The sequence below is a fragment of the Chiroxiphia lanceolata genome, chromosome 17 (genome assembly GCF_009829145.1).
Source record: "Chiroxiphia lanceolata isolate bChiLan1 chromosome 17, bChiLan1.pri, whole genome shotgun sequence".
Lineage (NCBI taxonomy): Eukaryota > Metazoa > Chordata > Aves > Passeriformes > Pipridae > Chiroxiphia > Chiroxiphia lanceolata.
In genome coordinates this window covers 1157238-1184730 of record NC_045653.1, presented here as the reverse complement: position 1 = coordinate 1184730, position 27493 = coordinate 1157238, and the positions used below count along the sequence as shown (strand labels likewise).

Genomic DNA, 27493 nt, shown 5'->3' with positions numbered 1-27493 from the left:
GCCGAAGCAGATGCCACAAGCTACAGGAATTCCCCAGGATCTGGCACTTTCCACCCCAGGACCCAAGCCGGGGCAAGACAAAAGAGCATGCCATGGCTACCTCTTCACGGGGCTGAAGATGATGCCTGAGACCTCAATCTCAGACTCATCATAGAGATCTTCTTCCTCTTCCTCTTCTTCATCAGCCTCCAGGCCTTTTGCCAGCTTCCTGCCCAGTGCAGCAGCTTTCCTGTCCAGCTCGCTCACTCTCGGCCCCTCGGCAGCCCTGCGAACCCCCGCGGGAGCCACACTCAGCCCTGCCGAGCGGGCTGTGCACTGCCCTGCACCCAGGAGGGGGAGCCCGGGCACTGGGCAGGGATACTCACTCCAGGTGCTCGAATCCAGGATTGCGGATGATTAACTCCGAGCTGTAAGAACAAGAGATGTCCTGCTGCAAAGCCCCGTGTGCTGCGGCTGTTCCCTGACGCGCTTCAGCCACAGTGCCCCAGCCAGGGTCCTGCTGGTTTCTCGGCAGGGACACCAGCATCCTCCTAAGTGACTTTTCTCCTAAGCTGTTCCACTGCCCCCCTGTGTGCCTGCTGCCTGCCTCTGGCACTCCAGCAGTGACACTCTGCAGGCCTCTGCCTGTCATCCTGTTCACCCAGACCCCCTCACCTCCCCTGGCTTTGGGCACCCACCGTGTGCAGGGTGCATGGCATTGCTGCAGTCCAACACCATGCTCCCTGCAACTTTACAACTATGAAGTCTTGCTTCTGTCAGCCAGGAAGGCTGCAGAAATGCTCTCAAGTCCAAAAGGACTCCCAGGAAGTCCCAGGACTACCAAAGTACTTTTTGTCCAAGAGCCCTGCTCCCTTATTGCTGCTGTAGAGCGAAGATGCATCAGCCTGGGAGAGGTGGAGTAAACGAGGCTGGATTGCGTCCCAAAGGCTGCCACTAGCAAAGGCAGCTGTACAGACTGCCTGGAAATTTGCTCTTCCCAGGACTTCCATACCTGTCTTTCATCTGATAGACAAAGTCCTCTTCAACCCAGGTCCCTGCTGAGCCATTTGGAGGCTGGTAGCGCAAATCCAACTCAATGTAGATCTACAAGCAGAAAATGAAATGGCCTGAGAGCTTGGCAGCCACAAAACAATGGCAGAAATGTCATGGAAAAGGAGAAAGGGGGTATGGAAGAAAAAAAGAAGTGAGGAGCTGGTGGAAAGAAGGGGAAGAAAGGGCTCACGACCCCACAAGAAGCCAATTCATACCAGACTCCCCTCGTCTGCCTCCATCAACAAGCTAGACATAACCAAACTCCCTCCTCTACAGACTCCCAAACTCCAAGATTCACTGAATAAAAGCTGGCTCAAGTTTCAAAATCTAAAATACACCACAAAGAGGCCCCTGAGAGCTGCCTCAAGGCATTTTCAACAAGAGAAGTGGGGAAAGCCCTGCAGGTTGCCATGCAGAGCAGTCTCTCTGTGGGAGGCACGAGACAGCTGGCAGAGCATCCCCAGGCATGACAGCTTGGATTAAAATGCTGCAGAAGCCATCAGCACACCCAGAGTCTGCATCACAGGAGACATCAGTTTAGTGCTAGTGAGGGCAGGACAGCCAGAGGAGCACGGAGCACACTGGGAACTGGCACCAACAGCGCAGGGCTGCAAACCCTGGGTGTGCAGGGGCCAGCCTGACCTCAAACCAACAAAACACTCAAGGATTTCCCAGCAGAGGCCAAAATCACAAGCATGGAGGAAGTCACTCCTTAGTAGGCTGAAGGGACATACAGATGGGGTTCAGAGCTCAGTCCATGGAAAACACACATTTCTGGGAGGAGAAATGCAGCCCAAGAAAGCTGTAGTGCAGTGACAGGGAAAGGCAGCAGCAAAGGCTGGATAGTGAAGAAGCCTGAGACAAAGCTTCCCACTTCCCTAAAGAAGCAGTGGTTGAAACAGCTTCTCCTTTGGGGGCATGTCTCTTCCCAGCTGAGCTGAGGAGGAGGGTCTCAGTCTCATCTTGGATGGGTGCCCACTCTTGCCTGCCCTATTTCTGTCCCCTGCAGCTCTTGTGTAGCCAGGACTGCACAATCCAAAACTAACCCAGTGTGGTTGGGTTTTGGTTGGAGAAGCTCATCAGCATGAGGGAAGAGGCAGCCAGGGGCAAAGGGCTGGGCTGAAGGGCAGCTCTGACCTTACAGTGGAGTCCCCTCAAAGCATCACCGGCACAAGGGGCGAGTCTAGTCCCTGTCTCTTTGCTGGCATGAACATTTATCCAGTGAGCTGCATGGGCCAGAAATCATCCTGCAAATGCCCAGCTTCCACCTGGACCTGCTCCATGATCCAGGCAGTTCAGCAACACAAGAAAGCTGTGCCTGTGCAACTGAGGCTCATGGCCTGGTAGCCACAGAGCTGCATCTCAGGTGCCACCACGGGGTTGAATCAGGTTGCCCATGGGAAGGGCAAACAGGGACAAAGGACTGACGCCTCTGCCTCTGCTCTTCCCACCCTGCCCACCACCCTGGCACACAGCTCTGGCTCTCCAGTACCCACTGAACTGTGCCTCCACACCCCGCTGGCAGGAAACGGCTCATTGTAGGGCAGTGTTCATTTTCTACAAGCACAAAGGGCCCAGTGAGCCCTGGTGCCAGGGTGGGAGGAGAGTGGGATCTGCAGAGCAGAGGGGCAGTCAGATATCAGAGCCTCTCACACTGCCCCAGATACTCATTAAGCCACCCAGGTAGTGCTAGTGTTTAACCCAAAAGCTCCCTGGGGGTCCCAAGGCACCCTGCCACCTTCCACCTCACCCCATCAGCCCCCTCTGCTCTGTGCCCTGCAGCTGCCCTAACCATGCACTGCAAGGTGCAGGGAGCACATGAAATGCCACCTCCTACACCCACCCCAGACCTGGGGAGGTTTTACTAAGCATCCCCCTGCTCATTCAGGCCCTTGGCAGGTCTCCAGGGCCCCCAGCCCACCCATGCATTTCTAGGTGCTCCTAGAAACCACTTGGTGGGTGTGAAGTGACTGCAAGTGCAGACAGGGCACAAATGCCAAAGCACTTCCCAGCTCAAACTGCACCTTGGACTCTCCCTTGGCCCCAAATCCACCTGGGAAGCAGCACATGAGGTTTCCCACAAAGCTTTACTGATTGCTGATAGCCAGGCTGCCCATGGAGGACTCACACCGGTGATTCTGTGGTTCCTGTCCACGAGGGACTCCCGCAGGATCAGCCTCCCGGCCGTCACGAGGTGCTGAAGGCTGAGCACGAGGGTACCGAGCAGTCTGGAACACAAACAGGGGCTGCAGCACCACTGGGCATGGCATCAGTGCCTACATCCTGGGGAGCACCGGGATCTCCGCCCTCCCGCTCCCAGCCCCTCCCAGCCGCCCTGCAGCGCTTCCCACAGGGAGCCTGGCAGCCAAATACCTGAACTGACCCTGCAGCAGGTCCTGCCTCCACCCCAGCCCTGCCCAGGCAGCTGCTTACAACCCAGCTGCCATTGATGGTTAAAGGTTTGTGCAGATCCAGACTCCTGGAGAATTCAAGGGAGCTCTTCTCTTCAGCAGAGCTGGGCTGGGCTTCACGGGAGCCAGCCTGTGTTTGGGCACCCGGAGGAGCTGGGGTGACTCTTCCCAGAAAAACGGGGAAACAGAGGCTTTACACAAGGAAATACAGACATAGGACATACAGCTATGGCCACAAGCTGCAAGTTGGGCCAAAATTCACCTATTCCAGGGCTTCTCAGTGCACAGACCAACTCTTTTGAACTGTACTCTCTGTCACCTGCTATTACACCCAGCAGCAGAGGTGTGTGTGGATACACTGTCAGTGTCAGCCCACTCATTTCCCAACGGACTCCTTTGCTCCATGCTGTCAGGTCCTACTGCTTTGTTACAATTTATGTTATCTATTTGTCCTGTAGAAATTTCTATTGACATTTCAGTCAGAGACAATTCCTCTGATCCAGTTCCTATAAGGAAAGCATCCAGGAAACAGTGACACAACGTTCTGCCACACTTTCTGCTCTGGCTTTACCTGTGTCTCGCGTGTACTGTGCTCATCTGTTTCCTCCACGCCCTCTCTGGCAGAGGAGGTTTGTAAAAGGATTTATGTGAAAAGCTTTGTATTATTAGCTGCTTCTAGAAAGTTGTTCCTGTGCATTTTCCTTCGGTTCTTACATTTTGCTTATCAGAGCTGGCACCTTTCCCTGCACCCTCACGTTTCACGCCTCCTGAAGGACATGCCTCTGCTGCCTTTCTCGCCCCCCCACCACTACTCAATCGGTCATCTCTATTCCAGGGTTTCCCCGTAGTGTTTTACAACTGCTGTAATAGCCACTGAGTTCACAGTGTTATATCTGTGCCACCTAGAATTTTAAATTCTGGCTGTCCTTTAAATTTGATTTGCTGTCTTTTTAAAGATCAAGTCATACCACCACGAGTTCAGGGCTTTTCCCCATGGGCAGATATGTTGAATTTGGGTGCAGCATGGTCACAGCCACCATGTGGATGTTCAGGGTGAGAACAGGTCCCCAGTTTGCTGCAAGTCCTGCCCTCGTAGCTCTATTATTTTGTCTCAGCTGAGGGTTGGATCTGGATCCTTAGGTAGTTCTTGTTACTGCTGGCACAACTAAATCATTCCCTTTATTTAACTTAATATATACAGCCCCCTCAGAACAACCAGCTCCCTCCCTGCTCTATAACCTGCATCTTGCTCATCTTCCTTCTATCAAACTTTCAATGAACAGTTTCTATTCCCAGTAAACAATGTAATGCCCAGTATGTCTCCTCCCCCATCTCTACTGGTCATCCCAAGAACCAAAGGACCCACCTGTTACTGAAAACCTTGCTGCAGTTATAAACCTTAATGGACAGCATTTCGCCCATGATGAGCTTCCCATAGTGAGGCCAACGAAAGAGCTGCAAACAAATGGAGCAGGAAGGGATGACAACACATTCCTAGCCACGCTTTCCCACATCTGGTGGCTCCTTGGGTCCCCTGTGAGGTGACCAAGTCCATGGGCATGACAAAAAGCAGCTGTGGTGGGAAGTTACTTTCCTGCTGGCCAGGCAGACCAGAGAGCCCCTCCAGCAGCACAACTCAGTTGCTAAAGAAGCCAGAGCAGCATCACCCCAGAGAGAGAAGGATGCTTGTGCCTACTGGGGTCCCTGAGCTGGCAAGCTGTGGAGTGAGACGGGACACAGGAAGGTACAGAGGCATTTGGGGAGGAGAGACCACCCAGGCCAGGGAGTCATCTGGCTCATGGCAAAGCTGTGCCCTAAAGCTTCGACTCACTGCCCCCAAACCAGCTGCTGTTCCTCTTGCCCCCCAGCCTTCTCCACCTTTCCTCAGGAAGCACACTGGCATTGGAATCGAGTAAGGGACAGGTGGGAACCACCCACTGGCACAGTACAGCCAGGCTGTCACAGCTCCAGGGAGGTGATGATGGGGATGGTACTGGAGAGGTGGACACGCTTCCCAGGCCACCCCATCCCTGCACCCCCCATTGCCCACTCCTGCCCCACGAGGCATCGGCCGCAGCGACAATCTGGGCTTCTGAGGGCAGAGGGGCTTTGTCTTTGGCTTCACTGTGCCCAGGCTGCCAGGCAGGTTTACCACTGCACTGTGTCAGCTCCCGCAGCTTGCACAGCGAGGGACCCACCTGCCTCCCTGAGCAGAGCAGGGAACGAGGCAGCAGAGAAATTCCCAGAAAACTATCTTGTGGAAGGTATACCTGCCCGTGGCATAGGGGTTGGAACTAGATGATCTTCAAGGTCCCTTCCAACCCAAACCAATCTGTGATTTTATGACCAAGACGCTGACCTGTCCCATCCCTGTCCCTCACGTTGTACATGTGCCCGGTTCCCTCACCTCCTCGAAGACAGCCTCTGTGCCACAGCGGACCTTCCTCGTCTTCTGGGTGAAGCCTTGAGAAGGAGAGGGGAGGCGTGAGGCGCTGGCAGAGGCAGACAGGCCCCAGCCCCCCGCCCTGCCCGCCGGAGCCCACCTCGGAAGCTGAGCTGGGCCTGCCGCTCGCCGCGGCCCGGGAGCCCGCAGAGCCTGCGGAGGCGGACGCTGAGCGCCATGGAGCCGGTGGCCGGCACTGCTGCCCCCCGCCCAGCCCCGCTCCGCCCGCCGTGACTCAGCCCGGCTCGCCCAGCCGGTTCGGCCGGACGCTCCACGCCCCAGCACCCCAGGACCGGGGCACGGGAGGGGTGGGGGCAGCCCCGGCTGTGCCTCCCTCACCCCGGGGGCGCCGGGCTGAGCCCCCGGCCCGCACCTCTCCCGGCCCGCGGAGCCCTGCGCTGTGGGGGCCGGGGAGCAGCGGGTGCTCTCCCTTCCCAGGCTGGGAACGGCAGAAGTGAATATACCCATCGCACCGCCCCGCTCCAGCTCGGGCTGCTGCCTGGGGACTGAAGTCAGGGCTGGGAGACACCGGTCCAAGTGCTGCAGCGAGGGCAGAGCACGGCTCTGCTTTCAGCCACCCTGCACCTGCCCCGGCTCAAAATCACGGCTCCGGTGGTTAAAACCCTCCAAAGCAAACACAGGGAGGGTGGGAAAGGGCAGCTTGCTGGGCCGCTCACCACAGCCCTCAGATTGTGAGGGTTGGGTTCTCCTGACACAGGGAAACAGCCTGTGCTCAGCAGCCCCCGAGCAGGGACCCGACGGGCTGTGCAGCAGAGCGGGGACGCCACAGCGGGACGGGGACAGCGGCTGCAGCCCAGCTGCCAGCCCTCTGCAGGACACGGACAAGCACCAAAACCCACAGACAGCGGGGCAGGAGCTTCAGCTGCTCCGCAGGGCACTGGCACAAGGAGAGGGAAGAGGGAGAGCTGAGGCACGCTGTGCTCCCCACTACACCCCCTTGGGCCTGAGACAGCTCATCTCACCTGCACGAGAGCTGATAGAGATGCCAAAGCCCTTACGGAGCACAGATTCGGGCCAGGAAAAAACAATCAAACAATCGTGAGCTGAGCAGAATTTGGAGAGCATTTCTTTCTCCCGAGGTTCTGGTTCTCTCAGCAGCCAGCAGCAAACACCTGCACGCACACACACTGCGCAGGGTGCCTTGCAGCAGGTCAGGGTGGCTCATCCAGCTCCACAAACACAAAGGAGTGAATCATACCTGTTCAATGCCAGCTGCTTCAAAGCAAGCCCTGCGGATATTCCCTTTATTCCCCTCTTGCACAAGCACTTCCTGGAGCACCTGGGAAGTGGTGCTGGAGGCGGTGGAAGCACACCAGCGGGCCAGGGTGGGAGGATGCAGCTTCACAGCATAGCAGGCTGGCAGCACTCAGCACCACTTCTGTGAACCCAAACAAGCAAGCCCATCAGTTTAGGGCAGCACAGAAAGCTCAGTGCACTGACCCCCCATCCAGTCATGGTTGGAGGGGGGCAAGAAGTGCAATTTAGGTAGTTTAGTGAGACATCCAGACCACCAAAGTATGCTGCTACTGAGTGGATCCGGTACTTGCTCAAAGGTGATCAAAAGACAGAATTTCCCAGTGAGTTTGTGTGACTTCCTCAAATACCTGGAGCAGTCCCATTGCCTTTTTTTAGCAAAACAGTCCAGGGGAACCAAATGTTTTAGACCCCAGGGAAGGCCATTAGCCCAACCAGTTATATGGGCAAAGAAGGGGGATGGAGCATCATCTCCCACAGAGGAGGGAGCTGTCAGGTAGTCTGCCATAATCTGGCATGACATGTCACCAATATTTATTGCCAGATGTCCAGGAAGCAAGAGGAACCCTCCCCAGTGAGCTCCTGCAACAGCTTTTGATTTATACACAGCCCTGAGGCTGAAATACCGTTAAGGATCACAAGTCCAAGAGTGTTTGTTCAATCTTGGTCACGGTAAAGAGACTTCTGGGGTGTTCCCCATGCTCACCACAGAGATAAACCAAGACAGTGACTGGGGGGGACAGAGCCTGCGGCGGCACTGAGCGAGAACACAACACGTTGGTAACCTGAGCTCCAACCTGACCTCTCCTCTAACTCCAGCACAGCCATGCTATCAGTCTGCATTCCAGCTACACCCAGGGCAGCACATGGCAGGAGACAGCCCTGCCAGCCTTCCAAAGTGCTGCACTTCCTCTAAAGCCTGGTGTCCTGAGGAGAGTCAAGAATGAGAGAAAACTGACAAAACTCTGCCATGCCAGGTCAGCAGCTTCCAAGCTTGACCCTCCCAAGGCTTTTCACCTGGGCTCACACCCATCAGCTCTTGTTTTCAAGCGACAACTGCAGGATTTGTGTCCCTTTTCCTGCTCACATTTCAGCCATTTATTTGTGGATAAAGAGCATCTCCTCCAAATTCTGTTCTGCTCCCACAGGGCGAAGTAGTTCCTCAGACCTGCCTCTGCCACATCTTGGCCAATTCCTCCCCAGAACAGGAAAGGTCTCTCCTACCACCAATGAGTCCAACACCTGGAAACCCCTCAGCTAGCTGCAGACCAGTGACTCTACTCCTCAGAGTGCAGAGACACGGAGGATTCACTCTCTTCCTTTGAGTGGGAGCTGGCAGAGGTCTAAAAAGGAGAGGCAAAATGGATTTCAAAATATACACACACAAAAAAACAGCCTTAGGTTTCTTGTAGGCATCGCACAGGGAAGGAGAGCTCTGTCTACAGGCTACAAGCAGCTGAAAACATGAGTAAAGGATGTTCTCCATCACACTGCAGTTTCTCAGAGAAGACTTGGAAGTTTTCCTCTCTTCCACACTTGTAACACATTTCAGTTTAAACAGCCACTCAAGAAGAGAGGTTCCTTGGTTTCTTCAAGACTCTTAAGTCTTGAAGTGCAAGACTTAGAATGCAAGAAGTGCAAGAAAATGTGGTGCTGCATGGTAGGTGACAGGAAACAGTCCAGCTTTCTCTAGAGGAAGCTGGCTGCTGCCTGTGTAACCTGGGAGAACATATCATGGTCAGAAATAGGTTTGAATAAAACACTAGCACAGATTCATCTTGGCTCAGCAGTGGGCCCGGCCCCACAGCCCTTCAAGCACAAGCCATGTAGTGGTATTTTGGTGGCAGAGTCCATCCAGAATGACTAGCCTAGTTTAGGGTGAAACTTCAACCTCAGGTTCTGCCTTCACACAGGTTTGTAACTTAACCAGTTTCAGGGCCTGGATCACTGGTGCAGTGTGCCAACGTATTCTCACCATTTCAGGGTTCATCTGGTAGAACAGACAAGTTCTTTCATAATTTCACAAGAAAGAAACAGCTCATCTTACTGCAGGACAGGGCTGCAGGATTCAGCAGTCAGTGATTAACAGGGAACAAAATTAACAATGATGGACAACTGGCTCTGCTTTTTTTTGGATCACACTCAACCTAGGCTCACTCAGATGCTGAAACACCACCAGCCACATTGCTGGAAAGCAAAAAGAGAAGTCCAGGAAGGAAATAAGAGTCCAGACATGTTATGTAAGTCAAAGCAGATTACTGATTTATGTAACTGGAAGTGATGACCACTTGTAGTGCAATGACAAGCCCAGGTTTCTTTATCTCTATTTTGAAATGAACCATCAATTCCCATCTCTCAAAGCAATTGTGCTTTGCTGTCACGTGCCTGTTCTCCAGTCCCCAGACCATGCAATGCACACTTCACACTCCTGAGGACAAGGAAGCACCTCTCTGGAGTTCCACAGATAGTTACTTCTTCATTTTGTAACTTGTGTGACATAAAGAAATGACTCAAAACATCTTCGTTTTAGTGTTTCCAGTTGCTGAATTTTTAAAGTCATGCTAATGTGACTCATTAATCCCACCCTGCCCCATTAATTAACGATTAATCCTCACTGATCCCCCACAAATAAACAAAGTGCAATGTTCTTAAGATGTAACAATGGCTCCAAGCAGGAGCTCATCAAGGAAGCAAATTTTGCTAATAGAAAAATGCGATTAAAAAAAGATAGCAAAACATGGTCACTGAAATTTAAAAATAAACCTCTACATATAAAAAAATATACTGGCACTTTAGGAAGGCACAACAGGAACTACCTCAGGCATCCAACCAACAGTCTTTGGTCAGGACAGAGGGGTCCCCATTTCCAAGGTAGCTTGACAGAAGAAAAACACCTATCAAGGAGCACGTGATAAGTGTTGTTGCAGCGAACACGGGTGTAACACTTCTCCCCTCCAGCTCAGCACTGCAGCAGTGCTGTGTGAGCAGCTTAGGGCACAGCCCCCTCCAAGAGCCAGCAGCAGAGCAATGACACATGGTGTGATGTGTCACAACGTGACACTGTTGCAAGGTGGAAAACCAACAAGGTCCATTTTTCTGTGACAAAAACTTCCAGCAGTTGGGGGTTTCCCCGTATTTGCAGTTCTTCCCTCTAGGAACAGGAAAGATCAGACTCAGAGCACAAGCAGGTGAAAGAAGTGGTGTGAGCAGTGCAATCTCAAGGCCCCAAGCACCCACGGTGTGCCAGGAAGAGCGTGGGTGCAGGCAGCTCTTCACCCAGGGGGACAGGTCAGCCTGAATTACATGGCCTTGATTTCCGGGAGCTTCAGGGGGGGCCACCCCTTCCACTTATAGTAGGAGACCAACTGCTTGGGCACTTCAGCCAGAACCACCTGGGAGAGCGCTTCCCGGGGAGCCTGGAGGGAGAACGGGGAGAATAAATCAGCAACACGGCAGAGAACAGATCTGTCGATTTGTCAGCCCAGTGGAAAACTCCCTAATGGAATTCTGAGCACAGTCCCCACCTGCCACACTCACTCTCTGTTTTAAGAGTTGCTTGGTACAACTTTAGGGGCACTTCCACTCAGTCTCACCGATCACTGCCGATGAAAACCACTCGCTCCCACCTCAACCCCAGACTCACACAGCCTTTATATGGCCCTGACCTGAGTGCCCAACTGCCCCAGCGACCAGCAATGTCTGTTATTTGGGTGTTCACTGGACTCGCTCTCCAACCCAATTCACTGTGCAAACAGCAGTGCCAGCCCTGCAAGTCGGGAGGAGCTGAGGAATGACAGGACTGCTTTCAACAGCAGGGAAGACTGATCCCAACTTCAGTCACTCGTGGCACTCAACATCAGAGACTGACAACATGATCTCAGTTCCTTGCCTAAACATTTGCACCCCTTTAACCCTGCCAAGAGATAACCCACGGAATCAATGATACCATGAGGGCTCTTTGAGAAAACACTGCAAGACCGAGAGGCACTGAGCTATGAACACAGGAGCAAACCCCTCAGCCCTCACTGAGCGCGCCAACACCGTGGTCACTTCTAGGATGTATGAATACTGGCTCCAGGACTCTTCTGCCTTTAAAAACAACTTACATTTCTGAACTGCCGGAAGGGCACAAACTGCACGATGTCCCGTGCAGCTGGCTCTCCTGTCACAGACTTCAGGACACCGTTGTCTCCATCAAGGAACTCCATCGCTTTGAAATCGGCTTCGCCAACGCCCACAATAATGATGGACATGGGCAGCTTGGAGGCATCGACAATCGACTGCCTGGTTTGGTCCAGGTCAGTGATCTCTCCGTCTGTGATGATCAGCAAGATATAATAGTGCTGAAAAACATAAGAAAGACCCCAGTTAGGTATTTCACACCAAACACCAAAGCTCACATAACTGAAGGCAAATACAGCAATCTCTTTGCTAAGAAAGAAATCAGATGTTGCTGTGGATAGACAAAAGAAACTTATGTTTATCCCCATTTTTTCCTATGCCTAACTATTTTCTGTGTGCACTTCAGATTTACTCTGTACTAGAAAAAAGATAAAGGATTAAGTTCAATTTATAAAGAACAGTTACATCAACTGGCAAAAAGTATTAGAGATGAAAAGTACGACTAACCCACACATACAAAATTCACTGACGGGTGCTGTCTTACTGACTGACATCTCAGAAAGGCTAAAGGTATTTAATATCCCTGCAGTGTAACTCAAAAAGCCTTTTTTTTTTTGTTACTAATAATTTAAATTATAAGTATTCTAAGTATCAGAAATCTCAAAACACAGCAATGACAAATAACATGAGACAAAGACACACTAGAGATAACTGAGGGGAAGAATACAGGAGTTTTTCTAGAAAGAAGGGAAGTACCTTGCACTCATTAGCATGGCAAAGTGTTTAAAATTTCCATCCTTCTCCAGAAACTAAGGTTTAGTACCTGGTTCTGAAATGAGCAACTGGTCTTTTATAGCAGCTATCTACAGGCTTAAAATGAGGGGAACACAATGAAAATAAGAGAAAACTAAATTTCCAATTCCAAAACACAGGTAACACAAGGGTTACTATTTTTGTACCCCACTGCTTACAGATTCTTTATTTAAATAGTTAGCTTTCAATCTGAAAGAAAAAGTAGAGATATTTAACACCTAAGGAAAATTGAGAAGATCCCCTCAAAGTGTTGTGAAGGCTAAAAAATACTCTCAGAAATGTAAGAAATGGATCTCCCTAGCCCAAGTGCTTCACAGTGTGGGAAATGTATTCGATATACACAGAAACATAAGTAGCACCAAAAATACTGACACAGCCACACGATAAAACAAGTAGCAGAGTGTATGTCAAAATTCCTTCTCATTGGTCTGTCAAAACTGGAATCAGTTAAAATGCATCAGGAAATCCAGCTCCTTCACCCTTAAAAAAAGGAACAAAGTTTAAAGAAACAAAGTTGAATTTTAAGAGTGGCCATGGAAGCCCACGAGTGAGCCCTGCCACACAACCAGAGGGCAGGGCAGGCACTCTGCAGGCAGCACACGGGTGGAACAGCTCTCAGGCTCCTTGCACCGCTGTGGGACAGTCAAGCTCTCTGATAGTTTCTTGGAGGAGGTCTTTGTGGACATTCTTGAGAGCAAAACTGTTTGGCACAAAACATCTAAAGCCCCTCTATATGATGTGCATTCCCCTACAGAGAATGCACATAGAGAGATTAGAGTGAGGCAACTGCTGCTAGAGTCCAGTTGGTATGAGAGCCAACACAGCGCCCCTGTACTGCGAGTACAGTGCCAGCAAACTGGGACAGAGCAAAAGAAATGTGACCTGAGCAATGACACTAATGTCCAAGTCTATCCAGTTTAGGTTCCTATCAGTATGGACCAAGAGAGCACCAACAGCCTCTCTGTGGGCTGGTAACAGAGGACCAAACTTGGGATTCTAAGGAAGGAAGATAACATTGCTTTACTGTTCCGTTCTATCCCATCATAAACACGGAAAACGGAAACATCAACCCAAAGCAGATCATAGTAAAAGCCTTGCACTCACTGCAGCAGTTCCTTGTTGCATGGAGTGTGCTGCAAACCTTGCCACATGGTTTATGATGGGAGAGAAGTTGGTTGGCCCGTAGAGTCGGATCTGAGGCAGGATCTGGCGGTAGGCATCCACTACTCCTTGGATCCCTGCAACACAAGGAAGTAAGAGCCACGAGAGCCCCACAGTTTTTCCAGCCATTATTTTACAAGCATTACTAAATAAAGGATAACTCGCACAGCTGTGAACTCCTGAAGGGCAAATAAGCAGCAAGATAACAGGAAATACAAGAAGCAGAGAGATGAAACCAGTGGACAGCTGCAGAGATCAGATTTGCACATTTCTGCCCCATTCTACGTTCTTCACATGTCACTCTTTGTGCCTCTAACATCACAAAGCTCAGGATTCTGGCCTGTGAGTTGGCAGGGCTGACTGAGAGGGCTTTAAATTAGGTTTGAAGGAGGGAGGGGATAAGAGCAGGCTCTGCAGAGATGAGCCTAGGGGTGGCATGCCAGTGTTGGGGTAAAATCCATAGCCCAGCTGAAGTGCATCTATACCCCGCTGACTCTGAAGTGTGCAACACACTCCTACTCTTATAGAGATGAGCCAGGAACTCCTAAGGTAATAAAACCAATAGGGAAACACCAGAAAATGATCTCAAAGGAATTAAGGGCTGTTCCTCTAGGAAGGTGACACAGCCATCAGCCCAGCTGAGGTGCCTTCACACCAGTGCACTCAGCACGGGCAACAAGCAGGAGGAGTTGGAAGCCACCGTGCTGCTGGAAACTACAACCCTGTTGCCATTACTGAAACTTGGTAACACTGGACAAATCCTGTGACTGGAGTGCAGCAATGGATGGCTACAGGCTGTTCAGAAGGGACAGGGGAGGAAGGAGAGGTGGAGGAGTTGCTCTCTACATTAAGAGGTGGATTGAGCGTGAAGAGCTGCCTCTGAAGAACAACCATGAGCAGCTCAAAAGCCTGTGAGTAAAAATCAGAGACTGAGACAACAAAGGGAACTTTGTGGTTGGGGTCTACTACAGGCCATCTGATCAAGGGGAGCCTATTGATGAAGCCTTCCTGTTCCAGCTATGGCATCGTACTCGCCGGCCCTTGTCCTCCTGGGGGATTTGGACTTTCCCATCTGCTGGGAAAGCAGTACAGTGAGCTGTAGGCAATGAAGGAGACTTCTGGAATGCATGGAGGACAACCTCTTGACCCAGGTAATCAAGAGCCCTACCAGAGGGACTGCCTTACTGGATCTGCTGCTCACCAACACAAGTGAGATAACTGGGGACATGAAGATCAGAGGCAGGACTATGTTTACCTTGTCCTTTCTACCTTGTCAACCAATTTGCCTTGTTTAATTGCTTATGGTCTAATTAGACAACAAGGTCAGAAGCTCTCTGGAACAGTAACTTTTCCTATTCCTTGTGTGGAGTTAGACAACAATCTCTGATTCAGGATTCAAACATTTCTGTAATGGAAATAACAATCCCTAAGGTTCTTCTACACAAGAAGCTTTTCTCAGGTTAACTAAACAAAATTTTTTTTTAAGTCTGATTTTAAATGGTACGTATTCTTCTCTGGATCCATCTAAATTGGCCTATTCCTGGCTTGTATCAATGTAGCTTCATTTGCCACTGCTGCTTGCACTGCCCACCATCTGGTTATAGAGTGGTACTTCTCAAAACTGCTCCACAGGGACCCTAAGAGAGCACAGACCTAGATTCCAGTGAAGCCATCAACACTGAGCTGACTGAGGAAATGCCTGGATTTTAACACCAAATCTCAAATTCCACTTTTTACTGGCCTAAGACCAGAGGGAACAACTGAGTGAAAAATGCTTGTTCAAGAACAGTTCTGTGTCTCTGCATGCTGGGAGAGACCTTAGTCCTTAAAGGTCATAATCTAGCATAGGGAGTAGCCCTTAAATTCTGCTGGTGGAGTGACCCTGGCTTGATTGTGAGGTGCCCACCAAAGCCATTCTATTACCCCACTCTTCATCTGGATGTGGAGAGAAAATACAACAAAAGGCTCATGGGTCAAGATAAGGACAAGGAGACCCCCACTCACTGTCACAGGCAGACCAGACTCAGCTTGGGGAAATCAGGTGAATTTGTTACCAATCAAATCAGAGTAGGATAAATTAAAGCAAAAACTAAATCTTAAAAATACCTCCCCCCTGCCCCTTTCTTGGGCTCAAGTTCACTCTCAAATTCTCTCCCTCCTCCCCTGACAGGGGAATGGGGCTTGTGGTCAGTTCACAAGTCATCTCTGCCTCTCCTTCCTTGCTCAAAGGAAGAACTCCTCTCACTCGAACTCTGCTCCAGTGTGGGGTAGCTCCCACAAGAGATAGTACTCCACGAACTTCTCCAGCGTGAGTCCTTCCCACGAGCTGCAGACCTTCGTGAACTGCCCCAGTGTGGGTCCTTCCCGCGGGGTGCAGTCCTGCAGGAACAGATGGCTCCAGCATGGGCCCCTTCCACAGGGTCACCAGTGCTGGAACAGACTGCTCCAGGTGGGGCCTCCATGGGCTGCAGGGGCACAGGTGCCCTGTGTCTGCACCACAGGCTGCAGAGGAATCTCTGCTCGAGCACCTGGAGCACCTCTTTCTTCTCTACCAACCTTGGAGTCTCCAGAGTTGTTCCTTTCACATACTCTCACTCCTTCCTTCCGATCGCTGCTGCACTGGGGGGTTTCACCCCCTTCTTAAATCTGTTATCCAGAGGTGCTGCCACCATCACTGATGGGCTTGGACTTGGCTAGTGGTGGGTCTGCCTTGGAGCCATCTGGCATCATCTCCATTGGACACAGGGGAAGCTTCCAGCAGCTTCTCACAGAAGCCACCCCTGCAGCCCCCACTACCAAAACCCTGCCATGCAAACCCAACATAAGCCCAAACAACCTCCACTGAAGAACATGGCTACAAAAAAACCCAAGCTTTCAAGACAAACTTTAAAAGAGAGCAGTCAAACATATGCCCGTATCTCCACACTGCTGGTTTCTAACAGCCTCAGCACATGGTGGCTCTGAAGTGTGACGAGCACAGGCACACTGCTGAGCTCAATCCACTGCCACCTGGAACCTAGCAGAAGTAACCAAGTTGAAACAACAAAAACTTTAGTACAGACTAACAGTGAAGTCTGCAACAACACACATCTGCTCTTGTCAGCATCCAGGTGAGAGTAAATCTAGTTTGCCCCAAGCCTCAGTGCAGCGGTGCTGCATCTGATTTTCTCCAGTTATGAAACAAACACAGCACTTCCAACATCTGCCCCTCTCGGTGACTTTATTAACAAAGAGGTGTCCTCACCTGGGCAAAAAGGGTTGCTGGGGTTGAAGTTCAAAGCAAACTCATGAGATACCTGAGAAAGGGGACATGACAATCAGTTAGGGAACGCAAACACAGACAGAGCAAGCGCACAGTGTCGTGAAGGCCCTACCTGCCAGCTAGGAGGAACCTGAGCTCCAAACCCAAATGCAGGAAACAGCTTGTCCCTGGAAAGAAAGAACAGCAAGAAATGAGAAAGAGCAATTCTTTAGTAACTCATTCTTCTGTTTTATTCTAAGAAAGCAGTTGGAGACCAAGACTGAATTCCTGCTATAAGGAATTGGTACATCATCTAGCTGCCCAGGGCCAGGCACCAGGTACCCAAGGGATTCAGGCTTGGGCTTGACAGTTACAGAACTTTCTTCAGCACAGCACCCCACAGGAGTCTCAGGAGATTTCAAAGTAGCAGGAGAAAAGCCAGACCCCACCCCAGCCTGGTCACAGGACAGAGCAGACAAACATATTCCCATTGAATCAAATAAGACATTCATGTTTGCAATGCACCATCAGCAACAAGGGAGCAGTGACCAGCTAAAGCAGCAGTACAGAGGGACCCAGGGCAGAGCAGGAGCCAAGCAAAGATGCCAAATTATGAAGGGTTGCCATTGCCCTCCCTGGCACTGACAAGCAAGAGGAAACAGGAGCAGCTCCTTAAGGGATCTCCCAAGGGAAGGCAGCCCCTCAGTCATTAAAATGTTACAGGTCTGGAACAAACTATGAGCATTGATCTGCTGTGACACAGTTTTGGTGAGGTGACTAGATCACTCAGGATCATTACATACGTGTCATAATCCTGGACTACACTTCCCACACTCCAGATGGCAATCAGGTACTCATTTATCCCATCTGGGCTGATGTGGTGAAGAGAATCTGGTGACTTGGGATCTCCATTGGAGGCAGTGAAGTCTACACCCACCTATTCAGTCAAGACGATGGCAGCAAGTCACTGATATGTCACCACAAGCAAACAGAACTAACCACATCCAGAAATCCAGCAGCTCTACATAGGAACAGGCACACAAGCCTGCATCCCTTTTCTCACTGGGGTACAGGCATTTTTAAGCAGTAGCAATCCTTTCCACTGACAGACTGAACCAATTTCTCAAATGAAGTTTAAGAAGTCTGAGCTCCATTAAAGTGCTACTTGATCACAAAAAGTAAAAATATAATATCATTTGGGTTTTGTAGACTTCATCACTGCAAACTCACACTGCATTTGCAGTCATTCACACTGCCAACAGAAGTACACAACCTCACTGCTCATCTTGTCATCCACCAAGACAAGCAGAGGGGAAACAACTCACTGTGAAGTTAATCTGGCAGCCTCCCATCACATAGTCCAGAAATGAATATTCTGTCTCAATCTAGAGGAACAGACAGACTGTGTTACACCTACTCATTTCATTATGATCAGGATATAAAAAAGCAAAAAAACCCCAACAAAAATCTTCCTACCTTGCAGGATTTTATCCTAATAATGCCAGAGTTTTTATAGCTCTTCTTCTTTTGTTTTTTCTCAGGATGAATGCATTCAAATTCCACCTACAGAAAGCAAGCATGGAAGAATCAAGTTCCAAAATATCTGCACTTACAGCAGAGCAAATTATGGAAACAGAACAGCGTCACACATCACACAATTTCAGAGTTACCCAAATACCCAGCAGAATTCAGAAATTTAATTTTAAAAAGGTCTGCAACTACTTTGGCTGCTATCTGATGAACTAGATGGGATACTTTTGCCACCAGCACTGGGCAGAGGAGGCAAAATCTTGGGGTGGGGAGGCCAAAAAAGCCAGGCCACAGGTTTCCAGTGGCAGTGTTTAACTGCTTGGTTTCTCTCACATTGGTTCTGAATTCACACAGGCCAGGGAAAAAGGCAAGAACCTTCCACCAGCTTTTGGATTATGGCCACAAAAATCAAGCTGGCTGGCACATGGAATAGTCTTGGGCTATGTCCTGCGTGCAATACATCTGCCTGAACTTAGGTGAGACATCCCCATAAGAATGAGATGTCAGGTTTCACTGCAGACAACAGACCAAAACCAGCAGCACCACCATGTGACTCAGTCTATTCTGGACTGGATGACCAAGACAAGGTAAGAAGAATGTCCCTTGGAAGGACTCCTGCTCTCTGTTAGCTGGCAAGGCCACCAGAGCACTTATGAGGGTGACCAGTACAAACATTATCCAAGCCAAGCTGTGCCTCTGGACTCATCTGTTACAGCACCAACAAGCAGTTTTATTTCCACTGGACTCAGAAGAGGCCAAAGCAGGATGAACAGCTGGGAAAAGTGGCTGGCAATCAGCAGACAACAGGCACAAGGATGCCTTTAGAACCCAAAGAAAATAAAGAAATGTAATTCCCACACCATTCTTCCCAGATGTTGGCTTAGAATAAGAATACAAACAGAAATATTCATGTTTGGAGGCAACAACTCACAGTGTATTCCTGAGGTCAATGTTAAAAAGGGGCTTGTGAAAGCCTGAAGTGTGGACTAAGCCAGCAGGGGCTGGAGAAGCTCACCAGGGAGCCGGGTCCGGCCGTTTGCAACTGCGCCAGCGTCGTCTGCGCAGCACCGATCAGGTCATGGGAGCCATCACTGTCATGGTCCAAACACTGCACCTGCAGGAGGGAGCAGGGCATGGACACTGCTCCTGCAGGGGAGGAGGGAGCAGGACAGGGACACTGCTCCTGCAGGGGAGGAGGGAGCAGGACAGGGACACTGCACCTGCAGGGGAGGAGGGAGCAGGGCATGGACACTGCTCCTGCAGGGGAGGAGGGAGCAGGGCATGGACACTGCACCTGCAGGAGGGAGCAGGGCAGGGGCACTGCTCCTGCAGGAGGGAACAGGGCATGGACACTGCACCTGCAGGAGGGAGCAGGGCATGGACACTGCTCCTGCAGGAGGGAGCAGGGCAGGGGCACTGCTCCTGCAGGAGGGAGCAGGGCATGGACACTGCACCTGCAGGAGGGAGCAGGGCAGGGGCACTGCTCCTGCAGGAGGGAGCAGGGCATGGACACTGTTCCTGCAGGAGGGAGCAGGGCATGGACACTGCACCTGCAGGAGGGAGCAGGGCATGGACACTGCTCCTGCAGGAGGGAGCAGGGCATGGACACTGCACCTGCAGGAGGGAGCAGGGCATGGACACTGCTCCTGCAGGAGGGAGCAGGGCATGGACACTGCTCCTGCAGGAGGGAGCAGGGCATGGACACTGCTCCTGCAGGAGGGAACAGGACAGGGGCACTGCTCCTGCAGGAGGGAGCAGGGCATGGACACTGCACCTGCAGGAGGGAGCAGGGCATGGACACTGCACCTGCAGGAGGGAGCAGGGCATGGACACTGCTCCTGCAGGAGGGAACAGGACAGGGGCACTGCACCTGCAGGAGGGAGCAGGGCAGGGGCACTGCACCTGCAGGAGGGAGCAGGGCATGGACACTGCACCTGCAGGAGGGAGCAGGGCATGGACACTGCTCCTGCAGGAGGGAACAGGACAGGGGCACTGCACCTGCAGGGGAGGAGAGAGTAGGGCATGGGTGTCCTGTGTCAGGGGGACCACCTGCTGCTCCCCAGCCCATCTCCTCTGTCCCACCTTTGCAGCAGTGCTGCTGAACTCCCCCATTCCAGCAGAACTGGAGGTGTTGGCCACACCACTAACTGAAACCCAGGAGTAAAGACACACACTCAGAGCAAATCTCAAAAATGTTCACTTCCTCATCCATTTAAAAGCATGCATGGTGAAAATTTTAAATAAAATCTTTCCCTGGTTTAAATGGAAAAGATTAAATTAATAAATAAATAAAAATTTAAAAGAAACCTTAAAAAAACTCCAACATTCCACAGTCCAGATGTATAAATGTGAGATTAATTCAGGACAAGATATGTAACTGGAGTAATGGGAAGAAGCAATTAAATCTTCATTATCTAAGCACTTTCTGAATATGCTCTTTTTTCTGTCCAACAATAGCATCAATTTACAAGGAAATTGCAATTTCCATGGAACAGTAAGTCTGTCTTTTTCTGCATCTTATACAAACCAAATGATAAGTACTTCATTAATAACCAGTCACGTTTAAATCAGCATGAAAGCTTCAGAACTAGATAATGCAAAACAGCAATGCATTTACAAACAGAAATATACTCTTAACTGTGGCTTACAGCAACCATGGTGAGATATGTTGTCAATAGCTCCCCACAAAACCACTGATGAAGAGCATTTCTAACACACTCCATGCACGCAACTGCAGAACACAAGTAATTCCAGAAGCAGTCAACTAAGGAACAGTTACAAGCAGCTGGCTGCTCCCCTGCTGAAGCTCACATGCCACACAGATTCAAGATCTGCTTTCTTTCCAAGATTTGCCTTTAGTAATCCAGAAATTGATGTTACTCCAGTATAAACCACAGGGACAGCTTTCTCCTCAGGACAATGAGACAAGACGGGATAAGGACGTAAAATTCAATGGCTAGATACCTGAATTTGAGACTATTTGGATCTACTAGGGATCTTCCACTGGTATAAGTGGAAAACCTGCACAAACAGCCAGGTCAATTATGGCCTAATGTAGCCACCTAAACGGGAAGCAGCAATCATCCTTCAGTGACTTACTGGGGAAACGAGATACCACAGTGACTGTGCCCCCTTCTCCCCCTTCATCCTTTCCAACCCACTCCACTCCTTCTGCATGCTCCATCACAAAGCAACTCCCACCCCTCCTGCCTGAACTCCACTCAGCCTCTCTCTACAACTCTGGGTTTGCACAAAAGCAACTGGATCATGCCAGGGAGGCCAAGGAAGGAGGCTCTGGTGCAGAAGCCAAGGTGCAGATTCCCAGGGCAGGATCTCTTCCACATCAATATGCCTAGAGAGCTGCAGGGAATTCAGCAGCTGCCACCTCCACACAGCTCCTCTCCCCTCCCTCCTGCTCCTCACAGCCATGCCAAGAGAGCTGGATTAGCTGACAGCACGGTATGGTTGAAAACAAACCTCTTCTTGCAAGGGTTTTCTAAAACCCGCTGAGATTCACTGTGGGCAGCCCAAAGAGTGGTGCTGCTACTGCAAACAGAACCCTTCAATCCTGCAGGGCACTGTATAGGGTTATTTACTGACTAAATATTTCTTTGCAAACTAACTGTCCATCGTGAGTCGTGGAATACAATCAGCAGGTAAAAGGCCCCTTTTGTCTACAGGAGGAACTTTCAAAACTCACAGAAAATGGTTTTGCTTTTGAGTTATCTGCCATCAAACCTGTGAATACCAACACACGAATTTCTATTTTGCTACTTCTATTTGCTACATTTGCTATTTCCATTTAAATAACTATGGGGGTGAGATGCTGCTTTCACTTGCCCTTATTTTTAACAAAACTGTCACGAAGATTAGGCTGCGTCACAAATCTGAGCTGTCCTTCACACAGAACAAGGAGAACATCACTCTGCATTGCAATGAAGAAAGAATTACCATAATACTAGGCAGTATTTGATCAAAAGCTTTATGTTCACGCACGCATTCAGTACCTAATCCTCACACACAGCTGGCAAAAGCTGATGTTTAGGGGATATACCAAAATGGCTGTTCCCACTGCGCTGAAGTTCAAGTTCTCCTTTTACCAGTATTTCACACATAATTGCTCCTATGTAAATTTTGTGAAGCCACAAACAAGAGGTTCAGAGGAACAAATGCCAGATGAAAAATAAACCACCACTGCAATATTATATTCCTTAGTGTTAGTGCTAGTGAAACACCTGCCTGTCACCCTGACTTCCCCAGCCTGTTAAAGACAAGAACAGTTTAATCCTTTTTCACAGCTGCATTGGGAAATTTAACAGACTATTTGCACATGCATTGAGAACTTTGGCTCAAATGAACTAACAGCAAAAATCTATCCTTTTGAAGAAGCAGGTCAAAGTGAACTTCAAAGCACAGAAAGCTTATGGAAAACAAACAAAACAAAACAACAACACAAATATTTTTGGACTGTAGCAAACACAGCCCCACATAACAGAACAAACCATGCCATGTCCTGCCAGTTCTGACAAACATGCCTCTCTCAGCCATCTCCTTCACACATCTGCTGCTCGCTCTTGGACCAAGAAGAGATTTTTCTGACCTAAGACTGTTGATTCCTCAGCAATAAAAGCTCCTGAACACCACTTAGAGCACTGCCACCTATCTGTAAGCCCAGCACACCTGAACACCTATTTCCAGGTTAATAACCTCGGTAATTCTTTGGACCTGCCACACTGCACAAAAAACAACATTAGCATGCATGCTTTTTGCTAAACCTTCCAGATCAAGCTTCCAGCATGAGATATCTTCAAAGACTGGATGGAACAGGAAAATTCTGCAAATGCAAAGTATTTAGGTGTTGGATAAGCAGAGAGGAACTATATTCACACAGAACTATCTATTAATTGAAATGCCTTTAAATTATCAATGCATTGCTTAGAAGAAAAAATAACAAATTAAGTTGCTATCAGACTTTCTTTGGTAGAAACATATTAAAAGACGTCATTGTTCTCCTGCCACCTCCGTAAGCCAGGACCAAAGAGAATTAGTCATCATATACAAGAACACAGGGGATTGCAGTTCTGACTCAAAACTAGATTTCTACTTGAAATAGGTAGAAAGAGAGTTGGGAGAAGCCTGCCACTCTCATGAATGGACAAATGTGACAGATGCCTTAAGGACCTCTCAGTGTCAGTATCCCAAGGCAGTCAAGCTTGTCCAACATCTGTGAGCTTCTCAGTTAACTTAGAAACAGTGGTAGAAAGCCCCAAAGAAAAAAAAATCAAAACCAAACAAGACACCACCACTGAAGTCCAACCTGAAATCCTGGAAAGAATAGTGAAAAGAAAAATCAGTTATAATTCTTCTCGTGACTAATCATTAGAAATTGTGTCACTTCTGCATCTCCTGACTTCTCAATTTGAAAACTCGTAATATTTTAATACAGACATACTTAACAGAATAAGATCACTTTCCTGCCACGCTACAATTCTAGAAAGGCAATCTAAAAATTAAAATATGACTAGACAGCCTGATAACTCACAGCATAAACAGAGAACAGATGACTCGTAACAAGAAACAAAGAGAATTTCTGAAGGCTGTACCTTGATAGGTTTATTAAAATCTCCACCACAGAAAGTCTGCAAGGGAACACTGAACTTCCTCCAGCATGGATTTAAGTTGTTCTTGATCACCTTAAAAAAATTTCAGCATAATGTCATGTGAGAGATGCAGCATGCAAGTCACCAAGAAACATGACATGAGGGCTCTGCATGGCAAGCTGACAACAGCCTCAGTCAGTTCAACCCTGACATGTATCAAGAGCCAAGCAACAGCTCTGTCAGAAATAAAAGACAGATGTTCAGGGTTAAGTTCAATTTGAGAGCCAAGACAACCTAACAGCTCAACACCACGAAAAGGGAGGAAAGTCACTCTTCTCACTTGCTGTCCGTGGTCAGGATTCTCACTCAGCAGCTTCATCCAGTAAACAGGCAGCAAATAAAGAATTTGCTGCAGGCTCAGTTAGCAGAATTCCTTTTTATAGGGTACAGCTTTCTCTGCAAACTGTGCAAAGCATGACCAGGAGTGGGATTCCCACTCTCAATAGGAATAAACTATCTGATCATCTCAGGAAAAACACTGTGTGGAAATACTACCTCTGATCTGTACACGAGCTGCCACGTTCCAGCATCACCCTGCTTGTAAAACTCCAGAAACGGATCTGATTTACCTAAGAAATCCTGCAAACAAAAACCCAGCAGAAGTCATCACATTTTATCCAAAATGAGTAAAGAGTTGGCTAATCAGTACACAATACTTCAAACAAAGCACAAAGTCAAACAAACTATACATTTGTTTTCTTTTCTCACTTTCATTTTTCTCTTTCAATCTGCTGTACTTTATAAATCATCAGAATTTATCAGTTCCAGTTCCAAGACCGCCCCCTCAGACCATGTTTGTCACTATATAAATCACATCATTTTGCTGACTGAGAAGTTAGGTCACTAAATCCCTGGATTGGTCTTTGGCTTCAAATAACAATAAGCAGCACACCTAAATTTCCATCTTCTCTTCTTTAATGAAAATACAGAAAGATCACTTTACAGCTACAGTACTCAGCGAAGACAATTATGTAGCCAAACTCTATTAATATACATAATGTTCCAAAGCCAAATTAATGCCCCAAAACCTAAACCTAGCAGTTGAGTTTCTGGTTTGACATTGTGGTTTCCAACACGAAATTGTGTTTCCAGTTAACTGCACTGTAAGTAACAAAACACAGCGAGCCTTTGCTCACACATGGATTGCTGTCTTAGCTGAACGTCTGCAAACACAGAGAGGTTCCTGGACAAAAGGCACAAACTGTAACTACTACAGAAGCATGTAATATAATTTAAAAAAAATCAATACCTTTTTGTCCAAGTTTTGGGCTTCAATTTCTAGGTACACAACCCTGGTATCTTTAATCTCCTCTGCTGAAATCTGTGCCACAGAAATTTAGGGGTAAAAAAAATTAAACAAGAGATCAGAGTTCTGCTCATACTTTGTCCATGAAAGAAACTCTTAACACAAAACCAGAAATGCCGCTTTGTCCCAGCCAACATACGAAAGAGTTTTTCCCACAAACCCCTTATTTACCGTAATAGTGCCCTTCCCTGCTGGCTTTCCCTGCTTCAATTCCAGCGGTCGGGTGAACACAGAGCTGGACACAACCTAAGGTTAAAAGACAGATAATCTAAATATCAAGTTAGACAGAGGGCAAAGAATTATTCTTCAGGTGCAAAATTTTCAAACTCTCCTAAAAGTTCTAAGAAGATTTAAATGCATTACCAACAGTGACAGACATCAGTTTGTGCTTCTGAAAGGCTATACAGTCTGAAAGTTATCTTCTCTCACTATCCAGGAAACACATCTCCAAGGTTAACTGTAAGATGCCCACAAACACATCTCCAAAGTTAACTGTAGCCATCTAGTTTTGCTGCCTCTGTGACACAAGAGCCAAAAAGCTACAAAAACCAGAAAATAGTATTAAATTTATTGAGTCTTTCTTTAATAAATGTGAGCCCCACTTTTCTTCTCCTAACTCACTATACAAACCTCTCCTCAGGAAACAAGTACAGAATCTCCGGTAGTCTTATTTCCTCAAAGTTACTGCCTGATGGTCCCTTTGTGCAAAGGAAGCTCCATGAGAGCTCCCCAAGCTCTCTTGCTTTCTTACTCCCAAACTGCCTTTGGTGCTACAAGTGCCTCCTAAGTTAAGCCACTAATTACACATCATGTGTATTTCTAACCTTCAATTTGCGATTGACACAATGATTTCTCTATGTTCAACAGTAACAAAAATTAACATGTTTAACAGTGTATTTTCAAATTTGAATGTGTCAAAACCTTTGATAAAGCAGATTTTCACCTAATTTTTCATAATATACCCAACTCTTGCTGCTACTCTGTAGACCATTTGACACACCTCCACATACCTGTCCCAGCGTGCACTCAATCCCTCCCAGGTAGTCATCGTCATTTAAATCAAAGGTCTTGTTATCGATGTCATACACGCCAAATTTCAGCTTCTGCACTTTCTCGAAGTAGTAATCCACAACCAGTTTCTTGCAGAATTCAGGGTCTTGGCAGTTCTTGATCCTCTCCGTGCGATCCAGCTGCACAAACACACAGGAGCAAAGCTGTTGATGGATAGGAACAAGCACATGTTCTCCCACACAGCTTTTTACTTGCACTGGGTGAACACAGGCACCAGCAGGGTTACACACGCCCAACCACACCTCGTGTTTGGAGATGAACCGGGTCGACCAACGGCTCACCAGGAAAGGAAATAGCATTGGAAAATAAACATTAATGTATGGGAAAATTCTGACAATAAGGGGGAAAAAGTTGGTGAAACACTGTATTCTGGAGCGTGCGCTCTGGGGCAGGTTATACTGTAACAGGCAAACGAACCTCCTGATGCAACTCTGAGCAAAAGAGGGAGCGACTAAGGAAACCACTGCAGGTTTGAGCGCGGGCAATGGGACTGCTCACCAACTGAAAATCCGAATTCAACGTGTCACGCGCTCGGCTAGGAAAACCTGCGGGATGGAAAGGGGGAGACCCGGCGCGTTCGGGGCCGCTCTTACCTCAGCCCAGCTGCCGCCCCCCGCGTCCTGCAGCAGGACGCAGAGCGGGTCCGACCTGGAGCGCAGGTCCTTGTCGAGGAGGCTGCGGCAGGACACGGACAGCTCCACCCGGGACACGCAGGCGGCCATCTGCGGGCAGAGCAGAGCGGAGCGGAGCGTCAGGGGCGCGGCCCGGCCGGGGCGGGGCCCCGCGGTACCGGGGCTGCGGGCACGGCCCCTCCCGCCCCCGGGCACGGGCAGCGCGGGGCGCCGGGCACAGAGAGAGACCGGGCACAGAGAGAGACCGCCGCGCCCCTGGCACAAGAGAGCGCCCGCCGTGCCCCCGGGCACAGACAGACCCTGGGCACAGAGAGCGCCCGCCGTGCCCCCGGCTCGCCCCGCCGCCGTCTCTCGGCTCCTGTATCCACCTATTCCTGCCGGGCTCTGCCTGCCGATCCTGCGCCCCCCCCCCCAGGGCCCGTCCCTCTGCCCGGTCCTGCTCCTCCAGCAGAGGAGCCCCTTCCCCGGGGCCGGCGCTCACAGCCCCGCGCAGGGACAGGGACAGGGACCCCGGAGAGCCGAGACTCGCCCCGCGCGGTGGGAGCTCCACCGGAGCCCCCCCTGCCTGCAGGGACCCCCTGCTCGCCCACGGAAACCACGGAGCACCCGTGCTCTGCCCTGCTCTCTTCCGAAAAACCTTAACATCAGCCTGTGACCGGGGATAACCACGTTTTATTGCACAAGGAACTGCAGACGCTTCTGTTCGAGGAACAGCTCTAATTCTCAAAACGGAATTCAGAAGGCAAACCTTCAAGCATCAAAACATTACAGAGACTGGACAGTTTGAGGGCTCTAA

At 49.4% G+C, this 27493-nt stretch overlaps 2 protein-coding genes across 5 annotated transcripts in view; both read right to left on the bottom strand.

Annotated features, from left to right (window-relative positions):
* The window catches only part of LOC116795336 (fer-1-like protein 4), a 37851-nt gene extending 31780 nt beyond the window's left edge, over positions 1-6071 (bottom strand). Inside the window, exons 1-7 of the mRNA XM_032704984.1 lie at positions 5987-6071; positions 5851-5906; positions 4810-4898; positions 3161-3260; positions 992-1083; positions 366-407; positions 101-265 (exon numbers count right to left, since the gene is read on the bottom strand). Coding sequence (XP_032560875.1) covers positions 101-265; positions 366-407; positions 992-1083; positions 3161-3260; positions 4810-4898; positions 5851-5906; positions 5987-6065 — 623 coding nt within the window. The 5' untranslated portion in view covers positions 6066-6071. The remainder of the gene's footprint in view (positions 1-100; positions 266-365; positions 408-991; positions 1084-3160; positions 3261-4809; positions 4899-5850; positions 5907-5986) is intronic.
* A 3329-nt stretch (positions 6072-9400) lies between these two features.
* CPNE1 (copine 1) overlaps positions 9401-27493 on the bottom strand; it is a 44388-nt gene continuing 26295 nt past the window's right edge. For all 4 annotated transcript variants that reach the window (XM_032704996.1, XM_032704999.1, XM_032704998.1 and 1 more), the window contains 15 exons: positions 26659-26787; positions 26005-26184; positions 25166-25240; positions 24938-25009; positions 24184-24267; positions 23632-23721; positions 19044-19142; positions 17975-18061; positions 17824-17883; positions 17302-17435; positions 16632-16686; positions 16502-16553; positions 13201-13334; positions 11268-11504; positions 9401-10577 (listed from right to left, as the gene is read on the bottom strand). In XM_032704996.1, coding sequence (XP_032560887.1) covers positions 10461-10577; positions 11268-11504; positions 13201-13334; positions 16502-16553; positions 16632-16686; positions 17302-17435; positions 17824-17883; positions 17975-18061; positions 19044-19142; positions 23632-23721; positions 24184-24267; positions 24938-25009; positions 25166-25240; positions 26005-26184; positions 26659-26787 — 1605 coding nt within the window. In that variant the 3' untranslated portion in view covers positions 9401-10460. The remainder of the gene's footprint in view (positions 10578-11267; positions 11505-13200; positions 13335-16501; positions 16554-16631; positions 16687-17301; positions 17436-17823; positions 17884-17974; positions 18062-19043; positions 19143-23631; positions 23722-24183; positions 24268-24937; positions 25010-25165; positions 25241-26004; positions 26185-26658; positions 26788-27493) is intronic.